Source organism: Magnolia sinica, chromosome 4 (genome assembly GCF_029962835.1).
Source record: "Magnolia sinica isolate HGM2019 chromosome 4, MsV1, whole genome shotgun sequence".
Classification (NCBI taxonomy): domain Eukaryota; kingdom Viridiplantae; phylum Streptophyta; class Magnoliopsida; order Magnoliales; family Magnoliaceae; genus Magnolia; species Magnolia sinica.
Window position 1 is genome coordinate 87699414 of NC_080576.1, and position 25759 is coordinate 87725172.

The 25759-nt window shown below is 40.1% G+C and overlaps 1 protein-coding gene across 12 annotated transcripts in view; it reads right to left on the reverse strand.

Annotated features, from left to right (window-relative positions):
* Positions 1 to 18559, reverse strand: part of LOC131243333 (DNA mismatch repair protein MLH3) — a 136446-nt gene extending 117887 nt beyond the window's left edge. For 10 of the 12 annotated variants that reach the window (XR_009170025.1, XR_009170026.1, XM_058242620.1 and 7 more), the window contains exons 1-2: positions 18420 to 18559; positions 9388 to 9527 (exon numbers count right to left, since the gene is read on the reverse strand). Coding sequence is in view for 10 of the 12 variants with exons in the window: in XM_058242620.1 (XP_058098603.1) it covers positions 9388 to 9513 (126 nt within the window). In the remaining 2 variants the exon portion in view is untranslated. Of the gene's footprint in view, positions 1 to 9387; positions 9528 to 18415 lie in introns of all 12 variants that reach the window. The other 2 variants (XM_058242610.1, XM_058242613.1) reach the window with 1 other exon arrangement.
* Positions 18560 to 25759: the final 7200 nt, after the last annotated feature.

The window sequence follows — 25759 nt, forward strand, 5'->3', positions numbered from 1 at the left end:
GTGGATCACATCACAGGAAACAATGTGATTGAACCTCTACCATTGAAAAATCGTGGAGGCCACAAAAGCTTTTCCTCAAACTGATATTCGTGTTTTCGCTTCATCGAGGTCCGTTCAACCTTATGAACAGGTTGGATGACAAATAAACATAATCGTGGGCCCTAACAAGGTTTCAACGGTGGAAATCATTATTCCACACTGTTTCCCATGGTATGGTCCATTTGAGCTTTGGATTTACTTAAATTTTTGGATCAACCACTAAAATTAGCAGAAAAAATGAATAGAAGGTGTAGATAAATCACATACATTAACAATGGGCCCAAATGAGTTGACTCACTACCATAAAAGCGTATTGAGTAGCTCAGTACGCAGTTCGATTTAAAGCCTCGCCACTGGTCCATGCTCTGTGGTCCCACCATGATGCATATGTTTAATCCATTCCATCGGTCCATTTTTCTAGATCATTTTATGATAACAGTCCAAAAATGAGATGGATCAAAATCTCAAGTGGACCACACAATGTTGATTGAACGTATACGGTCTACCATTAAAAACTTCCTACGGGCTACGAAAGTTTTGGATCAAGCTGATATTTCTTTTTTCCCTTCACCTAGGTATTTAAGACCTAATCAACAGCTTGGATATCAAATAAACATTACAATGGGCCCCAGGAGGTTTTAAATGGTGGACATTTAATGACTACTGTTTTCCCGTGGTGTGGTCCACCTGAGTTTTAGATCTACCTATTTTTTTGTATTAAGCTCTAAAATTATATTTAAAAATTAATGGACAGAATGGATACAACAAATGCATCATGGTAGGGCACACAGAGCACCGACCTGCACCGTTAAAATCCAAACCCCCGATTTAAAATGAAATCCCAACCCCAATTTCCGTAAAAACCCTGAAAATCCTCTCCTTCCCACCAAAATCTCTGGATTTTCAACACGAAAATCCCTCTCCCTCATCCCAAAACTTTAAAAAAAAAAAAAACCTTTATTTTCCAACAAAATCTCGAGATTTTCATAGCCTGCAAGCTGATTTTTTCTTGAGAAGCTGCCGGAGGATTTTTCGACGAAAAAGCCGATTTTTTTGGGTTGAATCTTACCGGAAAGTTGCTGATCCGCACTCAACAGCCATGAAGCTCTTGAAATTCGTGTTTTCAACCAAATCTGGGTGAAAAACAAGTATTTTCTTGCATTTTTTGTTTTTGATTTCGACGATTTTATCGCCAAAAACATCTCTTGTTGGCTACAGTTCCCACCCTTCAAAAATATCGGCGATATCTGGTAGCAATTCGAATAAATGGGTTTTCGGTATCGCTGAGCCAGCGATACCGATATTATCGGCGACAATTCGATATTGTCGCCAATAATTTAAACACTGCTAACCCTAAGAAGCTCCAAAACCTGTCCAATATAAGAAAATAAAAACATAAAGTCACTAATTTGAAAATAGAAAACAAATATATATATATATATATATATATATATGAGAAATGCTCACACACAACTAGTTGGACCATGAGTTTTGGTCCAACTAGCTGGGCATTAAATGACAAGACTGCCTTTTTGATTCACATGTAATGCCTCTTGTAAAAGATGATGTAATACAATGTCCTACTCACGTAAGATGGTAATAAGTATTAAAGATCCTCTCCGTTCATCAAATAGGACCCATTACTTAGATGTTATTTACAAAATTTTATTAAAATATATTAGTTATTTAAATCACATATGGAAGTTAAATTTAAATAAATATAATGCATTTCTAACCACTCCAAATTTCTCCTAAAAGAGTGGTACTCTAATCAACTATTGATTAGAAGAGAAAAAAAATAATTGGCCTCTCATATTATCATAAGGTGTTGTACTTGATAAACAGATCAGATTTATGATGCATGTAACGTATTGTACAAATGCATCACACATGTAAAACTCCTAAAATATAGCCAGAAAATCCATAAACAAGACTATGCTCTCACTTTCTCTCCCTTCATTTATTACTCTCTCACCGTTTAAATCTCTCCTCTTTTCTCTCCTTTTTAAAAGGAAAGCATAGTTTAAAAATCTCTCTCCAAACAGCACGGAGGAGATGTGGGCTTGGCATCCCATCCTGATATGCACGGTAAATCCACTCCAACCATTATGTGAATAGTAGAAATTTAACCATAGAGCTAAAAATACAAGTAGATTTGTGATTAAGTAGGCCAAACCAAGAGACAATAGAAGAGGCGGATGCCAACCCTTGATTTTTATGAGGCCAATGGTGGATACCTTGTAATGCATTTAAAAACAATTAAAAATGCATTACAAGGTAAAGAAATAAGTATATTTCGATAATTTTGATCCTTGTAATGCATTTTTAATTGTCCTACTGTTGGCTCTTGGTTTGGCCTCATAAAAATCTGTTGGCCTCATAAAAATCAAGGGTTGGCATCCGCCTCTTCTATTGTCTCTTGTATTTTTAGCTCTATGGTTAAATTTCTACTATTCACATAATGGTTGGAGTGGATTTACCGTGCATATCAGGATGGGATGCCAAGCCCACATCTCCTCTGTGCTGTTTGGATGTGATGCATTTGTACAATACGTTACATGTGTCATAAATCTGATCTGTTTATCAAGTACAGCACCTTATGATAATATGAGAGGCCAATTTTTTTTTTCTCTTCTAATCAATAGTTGATTAGAGTACCACTCTTTTAGGAGAAATTTGGAGTGGTTAGAAATGCATTATATTTATTTAAATTTAACTTCCATATGTGATTTAAATAACTAATATATTTTAATAAAATTTTGTAAATAACATCTAAGTAATGGGTCCTATTTGATGAATGGATAGGATCTTTGATACTTATTACCATCTTACGTGAGTAGGACATTGTAGTACCTCTTTTACAAGAGGCATTACATGTGAATCAAAAAGGCATTCTTGTCATTTAATGCCCAGCTAGTTGGACCAAAACTCACGGTCCAACTAGTTGTGTGTGAGCATCTCTCTCTCTCTCTCTCTCTCTCTCTCTCTCTCTCTCTCTCTCTCTATATATATATATATATATATATATAATGACAACAACAATCTGTGAAATACACATTAACATTTTCTACTATGATTAACACATCATATTCTACCATTAAAACAGCAAAACATTCAATAAAAAATGATTTTTTGAAATTTAAAAAAAGGGCCGAAAATAGTGCGTAAATAGAAAAACAATTAAAAACATAAATAAAATGACATCAAGAATCTATAAAATGCACATTAACATGTTCTACTATGATTAACACATCATATTCTATCATTAAAACAGCAAAACATACAATAAAAAATGATTTTTCGAATTTTCAAAAAAAGGGGCAAAAAATAGTGCGTAAATAGAAAAAAATATAAAATGATATCAAGAATCTGTAAAATGCACATTAACATGTTCTACTATGATTAACGCATCATATTCTATCATTAAAACAGCAAAACATTCAACAAAAAATGATTTTTCGAGTTTTCAAAAAAAGGTCTGAAAATAGTGCGTAAATAGAAAAAATATATATATAAAATATATATATATATATAAAATGACATCAAGAATTTGTAAAAATGCACATTAACATGTTCTACTACGATTAACACATCATATTCTATCATTAAAACAGCAAAACATTCAATAAAAAATTATTTTTCGAATTTTCAAAAAAAGGGCTGAAAATAGTCCGTAAATAGAAAAAAATATAAAATGACATCAAGAATCTGTAAAATACACATTAACATGTTCTACTATGATTAACACATCATATTCTACCATTAAAACAGTAAAACATTCAATAAAAAGTATAAATACCTATTTTTGAGGAATTGCTGGAAAATGGCCCACGGAGCTTCGAATCAAGAAAATTCTTAATATAAGTTGTTTTTGTCTGAAATATCAAGCTAAGATTGGTCGAAAATAGTAATAGAATGATTTAGGAAGAGTTTGGAAAAAAGAAGTTTCAAAAAAAGTGGAAAAACGGACCTTAAAAAGCCAAAAAAAAAAAGTGACCGTTTTTTTACCGTTACGCCCTGGCCATTACTAGGCAGTAACGGCCGTTACAGATACAAAATCGGTGGGGTGCCCGTTACGGCCCCGTATCACGTAATGGACACGGCCGTTACCGATATGGGACACCCTGATGAGGGCAACACCTATGGAAATACATGTAATTTAGTTTGTGTGTGTGTGTGTGTATGTTGTGTCCTCCTGTGGAGCATTGTATCTTTCTTTCAAAGTTAATATATATGTGTGTGTGTGAGAGAGTTATTCAATCATTTTAGACTAACAACCAACACAACACAAGTTGCCCTAGCCCCTCTCTCTCTCTCTCTCTCTCTCTCTCTCTCTCTCTCTCTCTCTCTCTCTCTTCCCTTCTTTCTACAGATTTCTACTTGGTATTAGGGCCTGCGATTGATGGGACCTAATCGCAACCTACGATAGTGAGACCCACTGTTGACGTCGTCCGTACATACAGGTGACATTAGCCGTGCACAACTTGACAGTCTTTTTTGAAGCAGAAAGTATGGGAACTGGAAGATAATGTTTTTAGAGAATAATGGTGATTTTTCTGCAATTTTTTGATGCGGTTTTCGTGGTGTTATAGTGAAAATAGAGAAATTTTGAAAAAAGTCCAAATTTCATTATTTTTGTTGTGTTGTTTTTCATAAGGTTTTCTAAGCAGATTTTCCACATAGAGCAAGTGCGGTTGATCATTTGCAATCACTAGAAACAAGAATCATGAAGTTTCGTCGAGATTTGGGTGTGCTACAACGTGTTTTGTGAGAAATGGGTGTTGTAGGTCCTTGCTTTTTGGATTTTTGCTAGAATTTCTTTGTTTCTTCATGTTTTGATGTTATGGGGATGCGAAATGCGGTGTAAAATCATGTTAATGGTGATTGTGAAGTCGATGTTCTCGTTCGGTGCTTACAAGTACTATGCACACAAAATGTTCGACGCAATGCTTGACTCAACTAGACATTGGAGATTTTACAAGTAATGGATCTTTCCTTTTCAGTTCATCATCTCTTCCTTCATCAAGCCCTTGTTATTTTTTAATTTTTTTTGGGAAGGTATAATGTATTTATTTTTTATTTTTTTTCAAAAGAGGACTTTCATTAGTGTAGCACATGTACAGACAGAGGCTTTCAGGGTGGGAGAACAGAGCAAAAAACCTACCCCACCTATCATATCCTATACAGAGGAAAAACCCCGACATTCCCTAATAGAGCCAAGGTCGGTTCTATCTAGAAGGTATCGGCCCTTAACCAAGAAGGGCAGAGAGGAAGCGTTGCTGAAGTACCTATCAATTCGCAATTTGCTGCCCTCCTTTGCCAAACCATCTGCCAGACCATTGGCTTCCCTAAGGATGTGAGAGATCCTGAAGGAGCCTCTGAGACTAAGCGTCTGAATTTTGGAGATCCAATAAGACCATTTCCAGCCGGCGGGGAACTTGCCACTGATACAGTCCACTGCCCATTTGGAGTCCGATTCAATGAGGACTCTATTTGAACCAAGCGCCACAGCAAAGAACATCCCGTCGTATACAGCCCTTAATTCAGCCCAGCTATTGGAAGCTTCCCCGTAACCACTGATGAAAGCAAAGACGCACTTCCTTGCGTGGTCCCTACAGATACCTCTGCCCCCGGCCAGTCCTAGGTTCAAAAGGGAGGAGCCGTCGACATTGATCTTGAACTAGCCCGCAGGTGGTCTGGACCATTTGACAATGATGAAAGCTGGGGAGGGGCAGGATGGACAGGCTTGTGGCTATAAAACGGGGCCCGTGCCATCAGATGGAAGGGAGGGAGGCCTCTAAGAATGAGGGAAGACGGTTTTTAGCCACCATTTCACATTGGAGAAAAGAGCCTGAAGAGAGATAACACGGTCGTCATACCTGGTACCGTTCCTGGCCCTCCATGTCTCCCAAATCAAGAAAGCAGGGGCCAAACGAAGCACTGTGGGAGAACGTCGGAGAGGGAAAGGTCTCTGCCACCACCATAGGAGTCTGCCCTTTATCGTGTTGTGGTGAAGGAGGGGAACCCCGAAAAAACTTGCGAGCAAGTCCCAAGCTTTAACCGCGAGGGAGCCAGAGAGGAAAAGGTGAGACAGGTCTTCCACGCCAGGGCTGGAAGATTGATTGGCCCCACAGCACTCACATTTAGACACAAGGAGAATACCTTTCTTCCGGACGCGACCGTCGACTGGAATAGCCTCCTACAGCAGCCTTCAAAGGAAAATGGAGATTTTTAGAAGGATGTTATGATGCCACACCCATTTCGCCCAAGAGTTCATCTGGCCTCTGACTCTACCCACATCCCATGCCGATTTAACTGAGAAGGAACCTAAGGAATCATGAGGCCAAATAAGCAAGTCATCGGCTTTCGAGTTGCAAAAACCTCTATGAAGGATGTGGTCCTTTAACCAGCGGGGAAGCGCATAAAGGGTAATTGGCTTGAGACCAAATTCACCTATGAAGTCCGCTATTCTCAAACCCGACAAATGAGAGGGAATGAGCAGAGAAGGATGAGATTTAAGAGGCCCCAGACCGGACCAGTTACAGTCCCACATATTGCATAAACCATGGCCCACTTTCCGTTGGGCATTACCATCCAGAATTGGGAAGAGGCCCTGTAAAACCTTCCAGATCGGCGAAGCGTTGGGGGGAAGGGAGCTTGGGGAGGCTGCTACCCCCCTCTGCAAATACTTAGATCTCATGAATTCCGCCCAAAGGTTGGTATCATTACCAAACCTAGCCCCCCAGATCAAGCCCTTGTTGTTAGTTGTGAGTGTAATCACTCACATTGTGTTGCACGTGTTGCACACGTCTCCACATGCTAGTGTGTGTGTGTGTGTATTCTCTCAAGTGTTATGAGTGTAATTCACTCATTTATTGTGCAAGTTGCACATGTTTGTGAGAGAATTTTGCATGTGCATGATAGGTCGGTAACTCAATGGTTGTCGAGTTTGGTTATGGCCTCCTACTTGAAGAGTTCAAGCTACATTCTTTAGATAATCACCAATTGAAGATCTTGTATCCTACCATGTGTTTGAGCAATGGCCCATGCTATTCATCACCATCTTCTTTATATGTATTCCAAGCTAGGCATGATCGATATCCATGCTCCGGCTTGAGGGGGAGTGTGGAAATACATATAATTTTGTTTGTGTGTGTATGCGTGTTGTATACTCCTGTGAAGCATTATTTATATCTTTGTTTCAAAATTAATATATGTGTGAGTGTTAGTCATACTAGACTAACAACCAACACAACACAAGTTGCCCTAGCTGTCTCTCTCTCTTCCCTTCTTTCTACAAATTCCTTCTACAACAAATTTCTACTACATCTACCCACAAGAACATTTCGATCCATTGCTAGTATTGCAATCCGTAGGAAGCGAGATTCCAAAGTTTCCTCTCTGATCCACAAGTCTTTCCAAAGTCTTGTATTTCCACCATCCTTGATCATAAATCGCACTCCATGACCAAAATTTCTTCTAACCGAGGCAATCCCTTTCCGTAGGTAGGATGCCCTATACATAAATGACTCTTTCGTAAACCATCTGCCTTCACCGAGCCCATACTTAGAAGTGATTATATCCTTCCAAAGTGCCCCATCTTTTGTGCCAAACCTCCAAATCCACTTTCCCAAAAGAGTGTTATTCAAATCGCCCAACATTTTTATGCCCGCACCTCCCTCGTAGGACTTACACACCTCTTCCCATTTAAAAGATAAAACTTTCCTTTATCTTCCACTCCCTGCCACAAAAAGTCTCTCCGCATTCTATCAACCCCTATCATCTCTTTCTGACGGATGATTAGGTGGGGGAATTGAGCTCCCTTTTGGAACACCTCAGATTTTGCTATCCGATTAAAGATGAAAAAGAGAAGATGTGCTGGAATTAGAGTGCTTGGGGCAGTTCTCGGTCCACTCCTACTACAAATTACTTCAAGATAGAGGCGGCGGGGTAATTTCTAGTGTTGCAGTGGCGACTAAGTTTCTATGGTCTTATGGAGTTCCCCCAAAAGTGGTAGCATTTGCTTGGTTGGTTGGTTGAGGCAAGGTTCTAACATTGGATAATCTTCGTAAAAGGAGGATGGTCCTCCCAAACATGTCTCATGTGCATGGCTGATTCGGAATCGATCAATCATTTATTTATTCTCTGTCCGATAGCAAACTTCATTTGGAATGCAGCCTTATTAATGCAGGACTATTAACCACTTGCTCTAAAAGCTCAAACTGATAGAGCATGGCGAATTAATCCCTTTATCTTATAGCCCAGGCCCCACATCGGATGGGTTAGAACCTCGGACAAACCCCCCTCATGGGCCCCACTTCACATGGGTTCCGCCTCACACGAGCCACCCACCTCACATGGGCCGCCCACCTGAGTGTGCCCCAGCATCCCACAAGCAACCCCACTCGACCCCGGTGTGAAAATGCCCCTGCATTACTTATCCTTGTTCCAAGTCCAATGGGCTTGCCCTAACTCCATGGAAACTCTCCTTATGTCCTAGCATGAGATTCAGCTTCCCATAGACCTCAAATTGTTGTGACAATTGTTCCTTCCGGCAGGGTTGTGGGCTATTTGGGATGAGAGGAATGGGAGATGCTTTAGGAACTTGAGTCATTCTATGGGAAATGTTCTGTTAAAAGCGAAAGGCCTGGTTATTGAATGGGCCTTAAGCATAAAAGGGGACTTTGATTATTCTTTTCTCACGTAATTATTTTGGGTGGCTACCCACCCATGCTCTGTATAGTTTGCCTTTCGGCTCTTTGTTTATAATATACTTTTTCTTACCTTAAAAAAAAAAAAAAAAAAGAAAAAGAAATCATTAATACAGTCAAACCATGTTGGCTCCCACTTTGTATTATCTAAATTCACACTTTTCAAATAGTTTCTCCATAGAGATGCAGACAAAAGCTGAAAAATTAAAAGAAAACAACATTGTAAAATTTTCCTTTACAAACAAATATCATACATATGCTAGAGTCCGATAGGGAATCTATCCTTAGTTGCCTTTTGTTGAAATAAGCTGTGGTCCTAAAATTATGGTTAGAAATACTCTCATCGGACGCTGATAGATCCCATAAATAAGAAAAAAACTGATTGCATGGACAAAGATGATTATTAGGTAGGAGCAGAGTGTCATGGTTGGTGTTCCCTGTCTTCTCATGCAAGTGTCAGTTCACATATCAAGTAAACAGTTATATATTTGAGGACCGATAGATACATGATTTTTAACACAACTATAAATAAAAAGGAAATCAAGAAAATAATATTAAAAGAAGTTAGGTGTGTAAAATTTAAGCATACAACAACAAGATCAACAAAATTTTAACAGATGGAGATCAACATTATTACCTTGGTAGCACCTGCATCCAAACTATTAAATATCAGCTCCTCGACAACTCTTGTAAAGTCAAACAGAACAACACTTGAACGCAGGGAGCTATGAACAGCCCTTGGCAAGTGCTTAATGCTCCTCATTCACATAAAAGCTGAAGGAACATGCAAACTTTTAACTAAATACAATTGGAAGCGTAAGAAACATAAAAGAGTTTCAACTTATTCCTAGATTCAAAGCCATGTGATAGATCAATTAAGCCTAAATTCGGTGATATGTATTATCATGTAATGAAAGATGTCCAAACACATAATGAATTGAGTTTTAAAAGTAATTCAGCATAATGTACCCGCAACCAGTGTTCGAAATATCGGTATCGCATTACGTATCGCACCCTTGAGATATGGATACGTATCGGTTATCGCATGGGACATATCGGTTGTACCGCGTAATGTATCGTTGTTGTTGGAAACATGGGGAAACATTGGAAATTGGTCGAATTTTTCAATGAAATTTCAGTGATTGTTAAAAAATACATCAATATATGCTTACAAATCAAAACATTATAAAAATCAAATGCACATAATAGGTTTTGTTTGTATGGGGTCCTAATCTATGCGTTCTCTAACTGAATTGATGCAAGTATATTCAAAGTCTATTCATATAATTTATAAATGTAAGAAGACGTGTGGAAACACAAGCAATACATATAATTTATAAATGCTCTAGTCCAAGAATCATATTGATTCACTGGTCAGGTAGACCATAGTTTGCAAAACAAATGTACAGCTCTGAAAGAACATGGCTGAAGTTTTCTAACCCGTCCACCTATTTCCAATATTGAGGCCCACATGCTGATTGGACCAGATTTTATTTTTGGGAAAACATGTACAAGGTTGGACCAACATGTTGGATGGATTTAGATTTCACACTTATGTGCTGTGTTGGCATATGTGTGGCATGTACATAGGCTTGCGCTTAGCAAAGCTCATAGAACGATCCTTACAATATGTGTTATATATACGAAATCAAACTGATAGCAATGTGCATCACACACACACACACACACACACACACAGCAATGTGCATCACACACACACACACACACACACACACACACACACACTATGAGGTCGACCTCACAGGAGGTCGAGTTGTGTGGGCCCCACCATGATGTGTGTCAAACATCTACCCCATCAGTCAGATGCACCATTCCATGGTGGGCCACAGGCTTAAAAATCAAGTCAATTCATGACCTGGGTCGGCCACACTACATACAACAGTTGAGAGGGGTTACCCTCCCATTGAAACTTTCATAATTATTTATTGGGCCCACCTAGATGTGGTTCACAAATCCAACCCATCCATTGTGTGTCCCACTTGGATGAGGGGTCAAACCAAGTTTCAGCCACATCCAAAATTCAGGTGGCCTCAACCAAGTGCTTTTATATGTTTTAGGCATGTCATCACATGGTTTTAGATGGTATGGCCCGCCTGAGCTCCGTATACGGCTGATTTTTGGCATATCCCATAACCTAAAGGGGACATAGTGTTGATGTTCGACACACATCATAGTGGGGCCCACACAGCTCGACCTCATGAGAAGTTCCCATGAGGTCAGCCTTATAGTACCATTTCCCTATATATGTGTGTGTGTGTGTGCATATCACTACAACCAGCAGTGATAAACACTTTAAGAACCTCTCAATGCAAGAAATCCACAGCCTCCAAACGAATTACCTTGTATGCACATTTACATGAAGGAAAGGCCAAGATGTGCTTCTATACTAATGAAAGGTTGATATGGGGAATATGGTTAAAGAGATATGCACAATAAGATAATTTGAACGCAAGTAGTGTGACTTCAACATTCTTTGAGTTCGTCGTATCAATTCAAGAAATCCAAACAGCCCAGCGGAAATGAAGAATAAAATTACCTGAGTCAAACATTTCCACTACTTATGCTATAAATTTGATTTGGGTTTTGCAACAGCATTTTCTAAGTTTAGCAACATATTCCGCTAGAACAATTCAACTAGATGGTTGTACGGTAGCACCCCATCATGTGGAAAACACCATTGGTTGGACAATCCATCCTAGCAAGTAACCAAACCGTTAAAACTAAAAAGGCCAAACGTTCACATTCTATGAGAAAAAGCCCATTCATGTTGTTTGAGTGCCTTCAATTTGATGTTGAAACAAGGGATTTCGATCGGATCAAACATATTGTCAATAGATTGAGAAAATTCCAAAAATGTGTACTCTCTGGACACTTTTGAGGATGTTCGATTCGATCAAACATGGGGGGTGTTGATCAATCAAAGATCATCGATCGGAGTCAATCAATTGACGATTCAATAGACGGTACGCACAACTTCTATGTAAGTGCACTGTTTCGTTTCTAATTATGTATGCGGGTTATATAAACAGTGTTAATATGGGAGTAGGGTTAGTGCTAAAAGTGCAAAACATGAGAGCTTGAGATCAAAAGGGTTTTGAATGGAGAAACTAGGGTTTTCGGATCTTTAAGTCGTTCTTTCTGTTCATAGTGGATTGTTTCACTTGGTGTCGTGGTTTTTTCCCGCATGGATTTTTCCATGTAAAACTTTGTGTTCTCTGTGATTGCTCGAATTTTTTCATTTCTCTATTGCGCATTTGATTCATTCTAAGGTTGCTTCTGTGCCTAATGTGTGGCAGTTGTGAACAACAAGTGGTATCAGAGCATAGGTTTTATGTTGAACTTTTTAGATTGAATCTGAGACATGGGATCAAAGGGATCAAATGTGAGTTTTGAAACGGAGAAGCTTACAGGTAAAAACAACTTCGAATTATGGAGGTTGAAGATGAAAGCCCTCCTAATTCAGCAAGGGGTGTCGCAAGCACTCCTTGGTAAAGCGAAACGTCCCGAAGCGGTGAAAGAAGAGGACTAGGATGATCTTGATCAGAGGGTGATTAGCGCGATTCAATTGTGCTTGGCCGACGAAGTCCTTTATAATGTTATTAATGAGACAATTACCGCATACCTATGGGCAAAGTTGGAGAGCATCTACATTACGAAGTCGCTCTCCAATCATCTATATCTAAAGAGACGATTGTACACTCAAAAGATTGCCGAAGGATCGGATCTCTTTAAACATATCGGTGTTTTCAACAAACTAGTTTGCAAACTGACAATCATGGAGGTGAAGATCGATGAAAAAGACAAAGCCCTAATTTTGTTGACGTCCTTTCCGAATTCCTACGAGAATTTAATGGATACTCTGTGCCATGGTAGGGATACCTTGGACCTTAATACTGTTATATCAGCACTTCAGTCAAAGAAGCAGGGAAGGAATAACGGTGGGAAAGGTACTTTTACGGTGCACTAGTTGCTAAGGGGAGATCATCTAAGCGAGAGAATGGGAAGTCGTGATTAAGGTCCAAGTTGAAGGGCAAAGAGAACTTGAAGTGTTAGAATTGTGGCAAGATGGGACACATAAGGAAGGATTGCACAAATCCCAAAACCCAGAAAGATGAAAATTCATATACTTCACCAAAGGAGACCAATTCAGCGGAATCGAGGGAAGAGACGAGCGACTGTAACGTATTGTATGTGTCCAATGTCAGACACTTATATAATGAGTGGATTTTGGATACGGGGGCATCGTAACACATGTCCTCATCAGAGTTGGTTCGTCATGTACAACAAGTATGATAATGGCCTGGTTCTTATGGGCAACGATCATGCCTGTAAGATGATTGGAATTGGATAGGTTCGTATAAGAATGTTTGATGGGCTGGAGCATACTCTTAACCGATGTGAGGCACATTCCGGACCTGAAGAAAAAATTGATATCTCTGCGAGCTCCTAATGCACTCGAGTGCAAGTTCTCTGGCCACGATGGTATCCTAAAAGTTTCAAAAGGGGCACTCATTGTTTTGAAGGCAAAGAGGAGCGGAAACCTTTATAGGTTAACCGGGAGCACTGTATCGGGTGGAGCTGCAGCATCTATGGCAGAGTCCATGTCAGCACATTTGTGGCATGCACGCATGGGCCATATGAGTGAGCGCGGTATGAAGGTACTACTCGATCGTGGTTTAATTCCTGCTTTTAAATTATTATTTTTTATTTAGATATATGTGAGCATTGATTGCGTATACGGCAAACAATCAAGATTGTCATTTAAAACTAGAAAGCATTATTAATAAAAGATATCTTGACTATGTGAATTTTGATGTGGGGGTCATCGCTCGTTGTTTCTAGAGGAGGGTCATCATTCCTTGTAACATCCATTGACGACTTCTCTAGAAAAGTTTGGGTTTATTTCCGAAAAAATAAATTTGATATGTTTGCCACTTTCAAGTTGTGGAAGGTTATGGTTAGAAAAAAGTCAGGGCAAAAAAATGAAATTTCTGACCGATAACGGCAGAGAGTTTACTTCTAAAGAATTTAATCAATTTTTTAACAATGAGGGGATTGTAAGGCATAACACAGGAAAGCATACACCAGAGCAGAATGGTATGGCGGAGCGTATGAAACGTACTCATTTAGAAAGAGCCCTAAGTATGTTGAGTAACACTGGGTTGGGCAAGGAGCAATAAGCTGAGGACGTTAACATAGTTTGCTATATAGTGAATAATTCTCTGTCTACACCAATTGATTGTAAAATTCCAGAGAGAGTATAAAGTGGTTAGGAAGTTGACTACTCGAGGCTTACTCTCATGTTCCGTCAGTTGAGAGAGATCAGCTAGACCAAATGGCTAAAAACTGTACCTTTGTCGGCTATGGTGATGGAGTGAAAGGGTACAAACTATACGACCAGGTATCACAAAAAATCATAAATAGTTGTGACATAAAATTCAATATAGGTTCCTTACATCGGAAGGATGAGCACAAGTGATGCAGGACCGATGCATGAACTAAGTAACATGTGAAATCAGATAACCGAATTAAGATATTTAAGAAAAAAACACAAACGTCACTATATCCATCACAAATATCATGAAAATCAAAAGAAAATCATGCGTAATCATGGCCTAAGCTAGGAACACTGTAACATAAGATCATTAAATAAAACGAAACTAGGATCTAATGGATGTAGGGACATCCAATTAACATAGGATGTAGTCTATTTCAAAATAGGAAGCTCAATACAACCTAGGGTGAAAATTAGAGTTTTGATAATTTGGGAAAGTAGGAAATTTAGGTTTAGGGTTAGGGTTTCGGTGATGAAAGAAAGGGGTTTTGATATAATGATAGTGGGAAACCAAAAGGGGCAGGTGGATTTCACACGTGGTCGTACGGTCACACGTGTGGCATGGGAGGATGGGTTTAAGTCGGTCAGGGTTTGGATTGTAGATGGGTATGGAAAAGTTGGGTTTGGGAGAAGACGAAGATTTGGGATGGGAGAATTAAGAATCTGAAGAAAATACCCGAATGTGGAAGAAAAAAGAAGATGGTGTGGGAATAGATAGAGACCTCGCTCCTTCGTTGATGAAGATTAGCCTTGAACCAATCTTCCTTCCAAATCGCATGGAAGTATCTTCAAATCACATGAAAATGGGAAAAGAAAGCAAGAGCTTTTCTCTTTTTTTATCAAGAAATTCAACGAGGGAGAGGTGACACGCCCTCCTCTTTTTATAGATTCAAGAAGTTTCAAAAATTACAAAAATCCTTCTCGTGAGCTTTAACGAAAATAGTCCTAGTCTAAATAAAATCAACTAAAACACTCATAATGTGTCCAAATATAAAATAATCAAAAAATAAATCTTAAAATATGATAAAATCTAAAATGATGTGGACGATCAATGATCAATGGCCCGATCATGTGATCCATGTGATCCAATGGTCCGATCGTCGCGTCCCTCCGATCCAACGGTCTGGATCACTCCATAAAGCAGCCCATGCGCATCTTCCCAGTGTGAGGTCTTCTAGATGCTCACACATGCACATGGAATCTTCAGCACGATCACGGGTACTCACCTAACCACAGGGAAAGTGGTGTGTCCCGCCTCCTCTAATACGTACGTAAGGGTGTACGTGACATGATGTCCTCATTAACAAGGAAATCAAAAAAATTGATTGTTGATGTAAAACAGACAAAGGTGAAACACCTAAAGAAGCGGAACCATAAAAACAAGTACATAAAGAGGTGGAGTCACCACCTATCAGGAGATATCCACCAAGAAATCGCAAACTACCATTGAGATACAGGGACGACTCAAATGTTGCATTTGTCCTCAATATAGATGAGGAGGATCCGTCTACCTACCAGGAAGCATTAGATAACACAAATATTGAGAAATGGTTGACGCGATGTATGATGAGATGGATTCTATGTATGAGAACGAATGTGGGAGCTGGTGGAGCTACTCGTTGGAAGGAAAGCGATCAAGTGCAAGTGGATTTTCTGTAAGAAACTGGATAGGTACAAGGTCAGACTAGTTGTGAAAGGCTATGCTCAGAAAGAAGGCGTCGACTTCGATGAGATATTCGCACACGTGGTCAAGAGAGTATTTATCAAATTCGTATTGCCGTTGGTTGCCCAATACAATGTAGAATGAGAATAGTTGGGATATGAAGAATGCTTTTCTACATGGGGAACTAGAAGAGTATATTAACATGAAGGAACCTGAAGGGTTCGAGGTGCAGGGAGCAGAGAATAAGGTTTGTAGGTTAAAAGGGTCGTTGTACGGCCTGAAATAGTCACCTAGACAGTGGTATAAAAAGTTTGATTCTTTCATGTTGAGTTAGTGGTTTATCGAAAGTGAGTTCAATCATTGTGTCTATTTCATATCACTGAGTGATGGAGAATTCATAATTCTGGTATTATATGTTGATGATATGCTTATTATCAGCCATAGCATATCTAAAATTAATATATTGAAGGCTCAGTTATCCAAGACATTTGACATCAAAGATCTGAGGGTTGCAAAAGGGATTCTCGCCATCAACTTACATAAAAACAGAAAAAGGAGCAAGCTATGGTTGTCTCAGGAATAGTATCTTGAGAATGTCCTGATCTAGTTCAGACTTGATAAGGCTAAACCGATTAGCACACCCCATGTTGCTCACTTTTGGCTTTCTTACGAATAATGTCCTACGTCAGATGAAGAAAAGTAGTATATGTTTTGTGTGTCCTACTTGAGCGCAGTTGGCAATCTTATGTACACCAAGGTCTATACTAGACTGAATATTTCACATGCAATGAATGTTTTTATCAGATACATATCAAACCCCAACAAGCAACACTGGGAAGCTGTGAAATAGTTACTTCGTTATGTACGAGGTATGATGAACTACGTCTTTACATTCGAAAAATCTAAGGAGAAACTGGTAGGTTATATGGATTCGGATTATGTTGGAAATGTGAATAATAGAAGGTCGACTTCCGGTTACTCGTTTGTGTTAGCGAGTTAAGCGATTAATTGGATGTCGAAGCTTCAGTTTGTGATTGCTCTTTCCACAACCGAAGCGGAATATATGGCAATAACGGAAGCATTTAAGGAAGTTGTTTAGTTGAAAGGAATGGTAGATGAGTTAGGGCTTCAGCAGTAAGTCATGACTGTGTATTATGACAGCGAAAGCGCAATAAATTTGTTAAAGAACTCAGTGCACCATTTCCGGACTAAACACGTTGATGTGCGTCATCACTTTATCCGGAAGATGATAGAAGAAGGCAGTGTTACTCTTAACAAGGATCACACCAGTAAAAATCCGACGGACGTGCTTGCGAAAGTGGTTCTTGCAGGGAAGTTCAGGTTTTGCTCGACTTCTCTGGGCTTGGAGAAGGATGAATAAAGATGGAGCGTGCACAAGAAGCGACGATGGTGATTCTACTATGAAGAAATTTAGAGATGGTGATAGCAGCTTAGATCAGTGAATGTGCAAGATTGAAGCCACGATGGAGATTGTTGATTGAGTGCCTTCAATCTGATGTTGAAACAAGGGATTTCAATCGAATCAAACAAACTAGCGATTAATCGAAAAAATCCCGAAAATATGTGTACTCTATGGACACTTTTGGGCATGTTTGATTCGATCAAACATAGGGTGTCGATCAATCGAAGATCATCGATCAGAGTCGATCGATCGACGATTCGCGCAACTTCTGCATAAGTGCGCTGTTTTGTTTCTAATTTTGTATGCGGGTTATAAAAATTGTGTTAATAAGGGATTAGGGTTAGTGCTAAGAGTGCAAAACGTGGGAGCTTGACATCAAAAGGGTTTTGAAGGGAGAAACTAGGGTTTTTGGATATGTAAGTCGTTCCATTTCTTGTAACTTTCCATTCATAGTGGATTGTTTATCGCTTGTTGCCATGGTTTTTTTCCTTCAAGGGTTTTTCCACATAAAATCTTTGTGTTCTCTATGATTGTTTGAATTTTTTTATTTCTCTATTGCGTGTTTGATTCATTCTAAGGTTGCTTCTGCACCTAACGTGTGGCGGCTGCGCACAACATTACCAAGCCAGCTAATGTTGTCTAAGTGGTGCAATTTTCACACCTTTAATCATCCACTGATAGGCCCACCAAATCAGTGGGTGGACCCCATGATGGGTAGAGGCTTCATAAACTCCTATTCCACACAGTTCCATGGATGATAAACTAAACTTCCAGTAAGAAGAACGATACTGTCCAAAATACCAAACCATCAACAAGCCTAAACGCTCCCTTCAATTCAAATACAGCATATGAGAGAGAGAGAGAGAGAGAGAGAGTACACATCAGAGATTTGTTCCAATGAACGGTCCAGATTTTCTGGAAGTACGTTCATTATTTTGATTCGCTACACATGAAACCAACCCAAAGCGCCAGGAAAAAAAATACATTGCAATTTTGTAAATTTACGCAAATTTCAGAAACAAAATCAAAGAAAATGAAAGAAACCCTAGAAATATGCACAATTCGAAGAGAAACGAAAATGCGATCATTTGAACAATCCAAGTAACAGAAGAAAATGGGCTGCTAGAAGAACCCAATCTGAGAAACCCTAGAAAAAGAAATGCGACGATGGAAGATTCGATTGAATAAAGATGCTCGAATGACAAGAATTCGAGTTTTCTTACCTGAAAAAAACGGTTAGGGCTTTCAGGGTTTTACCGCCATTAAGAAACGAGTGAGCGATCCCAGAGTCGGTTTGAAAAGCTGAAAAAGGCGGTCGAGTTTTAACAGGAGAAACAGATAGATATTCGCATTGAGGGAGCTAGAAGATATACGCGACCGCATATTTGCACATTGTACACGCGTTCTTTGTTATGACAAATGGGGCCAATGGTTCAGTAATCCTGACCGTTAGTATTTGGTAACACAACGTCGATGGACTATATTAATAATTAAAAAAATCAATTATAAAGTACCTACTGTCCGCTTCATGGCCTAAATATAGACGGTTAAAAGAAAATTCTAAAACGGTCCACATTCAACTGAAACGCAAGTCTCAAGTTTAACAGCTGGGATCTTCTAAAATCAATATATTTTGCATCATGGTCGATCCATGATGGGAAACAACGGACCAATGGTTGGATTATTGGACCACATGTAGAAATACAAGACGCTCTCTGCGCCTAAAATTACCATATTCTGCATAAAGGCAATCTGACAAAGCCTAAATGGCCATTGCAGAACTCTCAGCGTCAGCGCTTCTTAATTTCCCTTCAAAAGTTTGCTCCATGGCAATAAGTAATATATATTATATAATATATAATTTATATATATATATATATATATATATATATATAAAAGCATGTTTCAGCCTCTTACTGTGGCTATTTTGAGTTGTAAGTTATTTAAGATAAACTATTTATGTCTTTGAAATAACTTATCTTGATTTATACTTATTAAACAGAAAAATATATTTGGTAAGCAATATATTCAGTAACTAACAAATAAATATGTTTGATTTTCAACATTACAGTTATTTATACCTCAAGTATGCTTGGTCCTCCCTCACATTCACTCTCCAATATTCAAGTATACTTGGTCTCCTTATATTCACTCTCTATCATGTGGGGCCAACCTCTGGTGTGGACCATCTCACAGTTAGACCCACCTGATTTATTTGTCTTAATACCGTGGCCTATCTATTTTTTTAAAATCATTTTAAGGCTTTAGCCCTAAGTCAAGGCAGACCGCGGCAGACATAAGGCTTAAAGTGAGTCACACCACTGAAAACCGCAGCGATTGAGCACATGTCGTTGAAACCTTCTTAGGCCCACAATGTCAAGTGTGTTGGAAACACACCTTCCATCCAACTTTCTAGCCCGCTTCAGGGCCTGGCCCAGATATGAGGGAGATCCAAAGTTCAAGTGGACTCCAACATGCCCATCTTTAGATTTTCTGTAGGGCCCACCATGCTGTTTCTTTGACACCCAACCCGTGGGTATGGCCACGTGGGGTCTAGGTAGAGCCAAAACACAAATATAAATTTGTTGCAAAGCTCAAGTGGGCTCCATCTCATGTATCAACGGTGGATGAATTTCTACCGTTGAAACACTCCCTTGAAACTCTGCCTAGCCCCATCGTGATTTTTTTTTTGCTAACGAACCTGTTGATTAAGGTCACTTAGACCTCGTTGAAGTGAAAACATAAATGAGTTTGAAATCCGTTAATTTGACACATTTACTCCTGTTTGAAGATGTTTTACATTACAAGAAATTATTTTTTTATTAAATGAAAATAAAATTATTAAGTTGACATTCATTTAATTCAAATTAACTAAAGTACTTAATATAAATTTAAAATACCATTATCCATTAAAAAAAAATAGAGCAAAAAAAATAATGAATTGAATGTACAAGTATAGCGGCAATTTCTCCCAGCATGTTAGACATAATAATTTGTTCAAAGCTTCCAAATACTTTATATATATATCATTCTCTGATTCGATATTCATTTCCAAAAGAATTTCTTGTTCCAATTTTTCGCTTATATGTCCCACTTGAGTTTTGGATCCACCTCATTTTTGGTGGAATGTTATAAAATGAGTTTGCAAAACATATGGACGTGATGGATTTCTCACAAACAGCACAGTGGGCCCCACCTTGCATCCCATTATGGAGACTTCTTGGAAAAGGCTTTCAGTAAATCCACGTCCTCCCAAGACCTAGCTAGAGATGAACAAACATATAAGGGTCTTCATAGGGCCCACCACAATCAATATCTTTAATCCATGCCATCCATCTATTTTGACAAATATCCTAAAAATGAGATAGATCAAAGGCTCAAGTCGACCCCACCACATGAAGCAGTGGGAATTGAACTTTTACCATTGAAAACTTCCTACGGCCATTATGATGTTTATTTTCCATCCAACCTGTTTATAAGGTCACGTAAAGTTGTATGAAGGGAAAATAAATAAATATCAATTTGATCCAAAACTTATGTGACCCCTAGAAATTTTTAACAATAGGCTTTAAATCCCCATTGCTTCATGTGGTGTGATTCACTTGAGCCTATTATTTGTGTTTTCCCTTCATCCATGTTTTTATGGCCTAATCAACAAGTTAGATCGTAAATAAACATTACATTAGGCCTAGGAAGTTTCTGATGGTGTACGTTCAATCACCATTGTTTTCTTGTGGCATGGTCCACATGAGATTTGGATCTATCTCATTTTTAAGCCAATGCATTAAAATGATCGGTAAAAATAGATGAATGATGTGGATAAATTACATATATTATGATGGGACACAGAGAGTGTAAGACCCGTATCCTAGTCCGTACTGTTCCGTAGGTTTCCGCGGTCCACCCGGACGAATTTCGACGACCCGCGACACGTAGACTTCATTTGCACACAACCTTGAGTCGCTTCCCGTATTCCAGAGTCAGCTCGACTCGAGACTTGTACCATTGCGACTGCACCGTTGCCGCGGTTCCGATGTCGCATCTTGCATACCGATCCGATACCCTGGCTAGGAGATGTGGGCCCGCGTTCAGTTTAAGGAAAACACAGCGCGTTTGCAATCCCAAAAGAATCTCTATAACATGTCCCATCAATTAATCAATCAATCAATCACCTCATGTCAAGTGCAAGAGCAACCCCAAAGTCAACTCTCTCACCCTCTCTCTTACACACCCATACATGTCAAGTACAACTATCACCTCACATCCATCACCTCTCTTACAGCCACCATTTCTCTCTCTCCTCTTCACATTTTCCAAGTAATAAAAATTTCAACCAATGTGGTGGACGTCCAAGCATCCCAAGAGAGAAAAGTGCATGTGTGTGGCTTACTTCTCACCCTAAGATCCATCATCCTAACCATTTTTTTCTCATCATCTTCTATCAAAGAGAGGCACAAGGAGCTCGGCGTTCCATCGAACCAAGAAGATCGAATGATGGGTGTTTCTATAGGCCTAGATTTCATTTTTAATGATGGGCCAAGTGAGGCCTACCGATTGATGGTATGGATCTCACTTTGGACCCTAGATGTGGCCGATGGCCCACTTTAATTTTCATGATCATTCCATGATGGGGCCATTCTCTATGGACCCCATCATGATGTTTATTTTCCTTGCACAAATAGGGTCATCTAGACCTTGCATTTTGGTGGAGAAAGGATCTCCACCATTGATTTTGATCGGTGGGCCCATATGTAATGGGACCCACTTGATGTATGTTGTGATGTACGGAAGGGAGGGCCCATAGTGTCGGGGTCCCTCCATCACTCGATCTCTCTCTTTCTCTCTCTCTCTTTTCCCTAGTTGATTGGCCCTATAATGTATGCAATTTATCCATGTCATCCACCCTCGTGGGACCCACTTGATGGATGTGTTAGATCTACACCGTCCAAGCTATGTCGGCCCTACCCTCTGGATGATGGGAAAACACACATATCAGGTTGATCCAATCAAGTGGGCCACGTCCACGTGGGACCCACCTTAAATATGTGTTGTATTCAAACCGTCCAGCGTCCAGGGACGCTGGACACGGCCACACGCTGTGAAGTGTGAACAGACAGTGGGTGTATTATAATAATAAAAAAAAAAGTACTTGGTTTTAAGGCTTTTAGGTGGGCCACTCATACCGGCCCCACCTTGATGTACGAACCTTATCCATGCCATCCATCCCGTTCCCCAGATCATTTTAGGCGTTGAGTCGAAAAATGAACCCAATACGACTGTCTGGCGGGCCATAGCATAGAAAAACAGTGTTTTTTTACCATTGAAATTCACCCTGATGTTTCTATACTCCAAAATATGTCGAATATTGGGCTTGATGGGTCTGTCTTGGACCATAAAAACCAATGGCTGGGTCGGATTCCCCTTATGCGGGCCCCACCTCGAAAAATCCTGGAGAAAACAAAAAATTAAAATTAAAAAGGCAGCAGCAGCTGCTGCTGCTGCTGCTAACCATCAGAGGATGCCAGCAGCGTCCTGTTGCATGGAACGGTGGGCAGGGAACGAGGGTCCCAGCCGTGGGCCCCACCATGATGTGGTAGAACATCCACACCGTGCATTTGGTAGGCCCCTTAGGGTAGTGGGCCCCCCACCCAAAATCAGCCGTATGTGGAACTCAGGTGGCCCACACGGCAGGGAACAATAGGATTGAGCATCTGCCATTAAAACCCTTTTTGGGTTGTCACAGAAGTTTTGAATCGATATGAAATTTGTTTTTCCTCTGCATCCGGGTCCGTGTGACCTTATTAACAGATTAGATGGTAAATAAACGTTATGGTGGGCCCCACGTGGGACCCACTATGGTGTATGTGTTTTACCCACACCGTCCACACCATTGGACAGTGGGACCCACTATGATGCATGTGTTTTATCTATGTCGTCCAACCATTTTGGCCGGGCTGCTGATGCATGTGTTGCATTCAAACCGTCCAATCCTTTGGCAAGCTCATCTTAGGGCTTGAGGCTAAAAATAAGACAGATCTAGGATCAAGTGGACCACATTATAGAAAACAGTGGGTTTGAACGTCCAACATTTAAAACCCTTGGGCTTCAAAGTTTGGACCTATATGATATTTGTTTTTCCTCTAAGTCCAGGTCTTTTGTAACCTTATGAATAGGCTGGATGGGAAATAAACCCTATGATGGGACCCACTGGAATTTAACCATGGAAATCATTATCAACACGGTTAGATATGACATGGTCCAGTTGATCTTTTGATATGGTTCATTTTTATATAATACTCTATATGGATCTCTAAAAATAGATGAGTTGGGTTCGGCCTATTTGAACTCGGCCCATTCGACTTGGCCTATTTGATTCGGCCCATTGATTCAGCCCATTTGATTAGGCCCGATGTGATACATGAGGCCCGTTATTAAGGTCACCTTGATATGTATGAGGCCCATGTGATGCGGCCCATTTGATATATTTGAGGCCCATGGGTCGAGGCCCAATGGGATGTACATAAGGCTCATTGCAATGTGTGATTCCACCATGGTTTGTGTAATGATGTTTATGGCAGGCCGTGACTTAGAAGCAATGTTGGTTTGACGTCCACATTATAAGGATAATATTGGTTAAATGTCCGCATTATAACTCTCCCTAAGGACCATTGATAGGCATGTACTTGTTGTGTGTAGACCGTCTAGGCTCATCCTTGTTGTAAGGATAGTTCATCACCATATAACATGCTTAGTATAACTCCATGACTCATGCCCATACGTATCATATGTATGCTTGATATGAGTAGTGACTAATCACAGCATATCCCATTGGGCAAACTATTTATGGGACTCACTGATAGGAGTTACCCACATGAGTGCGCGGTACGCGGAAGATTGCAGCATGAATGGAGGGTGTGACCCATGCATCTCACATTTTCATAGCACGGTTATTATTCGCCCTAGCATCATCAGGGCCGTATCCTTCACATGCACATCATGGATGGCTGAATTTGGACACCATAAATGCTTGATTCTAGAACTGTGGGCACGTAGGATGTCCTTGGGTGAAAGTCCCAGAACCTCCTTGGTACCAGGAGATGCTCCAACGCCGAGACCGAGTGAAAAACATGAGCGTCGGTGCCTTTACCATTAGGCCACATATCCCACTGTATCGTGGTCAGTTGGGAGGTGGTGTGGCCTTACCCGCCTAAGTGAGGGGGTAATAGCTAGGCTGAGTTTGACCAGCTTGTAAATGGGTCCGCTACCTTTGTGCCTTATTGGTGTTGGCTGTCCATAAGCAGGTAGTGAATTCTCTTACCCTCGCTGGGCTGTGCGGCTTGGAGAGCGGCAGTTAGTAGGCAGTGTATTTGACTCCGGTGATTTTTCAGTGGGGAACTGTACTGATCTGTGGACTTGATATGAGGACTGACATGATATTATGACACCCCGTCACTGTTACACATGTGGGCGGGTGCACGTGGGTGGACGCTGATGTGGGCGGGGCTGAGGCCTGGGCGAGCTACCACACTAGGCGAGCTACTAATGGTTTGCAGGCTACTATGCTGGTAGGCTACTGAGCAGGAGTGACATACTCATTCATTCATCCATTCACTATCCACTCGGGCTGGTGGTGCGCAACTATTTGTTACGTGTACCTTCGCAATGGCCAGGATTTCGGTTGGGCGTACGACTACCCTGAGATCAGGAGTTTACTAAATTGTGTTTGACTATCCAAATTTAGGTATGGGACTGGTTTGGATAGAATTCCCTTATGATGGACCCCAAAACCTGCTATACTACATATTATCATTCCGACTTCACTCCAACTTAGTCATTTCATTCGCATCGCATATTGCATTTCATCCAAGGCATATGGCATTTTGGATTGCTACATTTCTGCACTTATATGACTTAGACGGATTTGGCAGGATCTGCATATTGCATTGCATTCGTAGCATATGATATTTGGCTCATTATGATCTGCATTGCGTACTCTGATATTATATGACTCATAGACTTACCAGTATATTTCTGCTTACTTTGATATCGTATGATTCATGATCTTATCAGTATCTTCGCTTACTCTGATATCATATGATTCATGATCTTGGCTATATTTCCGATATTGTATGATTATGGCATTGTATTGGATACTTGGTACGTGCATCGCATACACTTACACCACCCTCTAAGCTTTCTATAAGCTTATGCACGATAGATGCGTGCAGGTGGTGTTAGGTTGCAGCAGCGTTGAGCTTAGAGTGTGCAACGGTCTTCTGGAGCTTTAATTTTTGACATATGTATTTTCCTTTCAACATTGTATTCAAATGTTTATATTAGTGGATATGTGATGATGATGTTGCCTTTATGATTTGGGTATACTTGTGGTTATACTTCTTATGAGACAAATGTACATTAGAAAATCCTCCTTGTAAGATCCCAGGATCGGAACGTGGTGTATGGACGCTAGGAGCCGAGAATGGGGTACTACGGAGGCTGTCGACACCGGATTCAGCAATCGGGAATTTTGTGAGCCCGATTTCCGGGTCTAGGGCGTGACAGAGAGT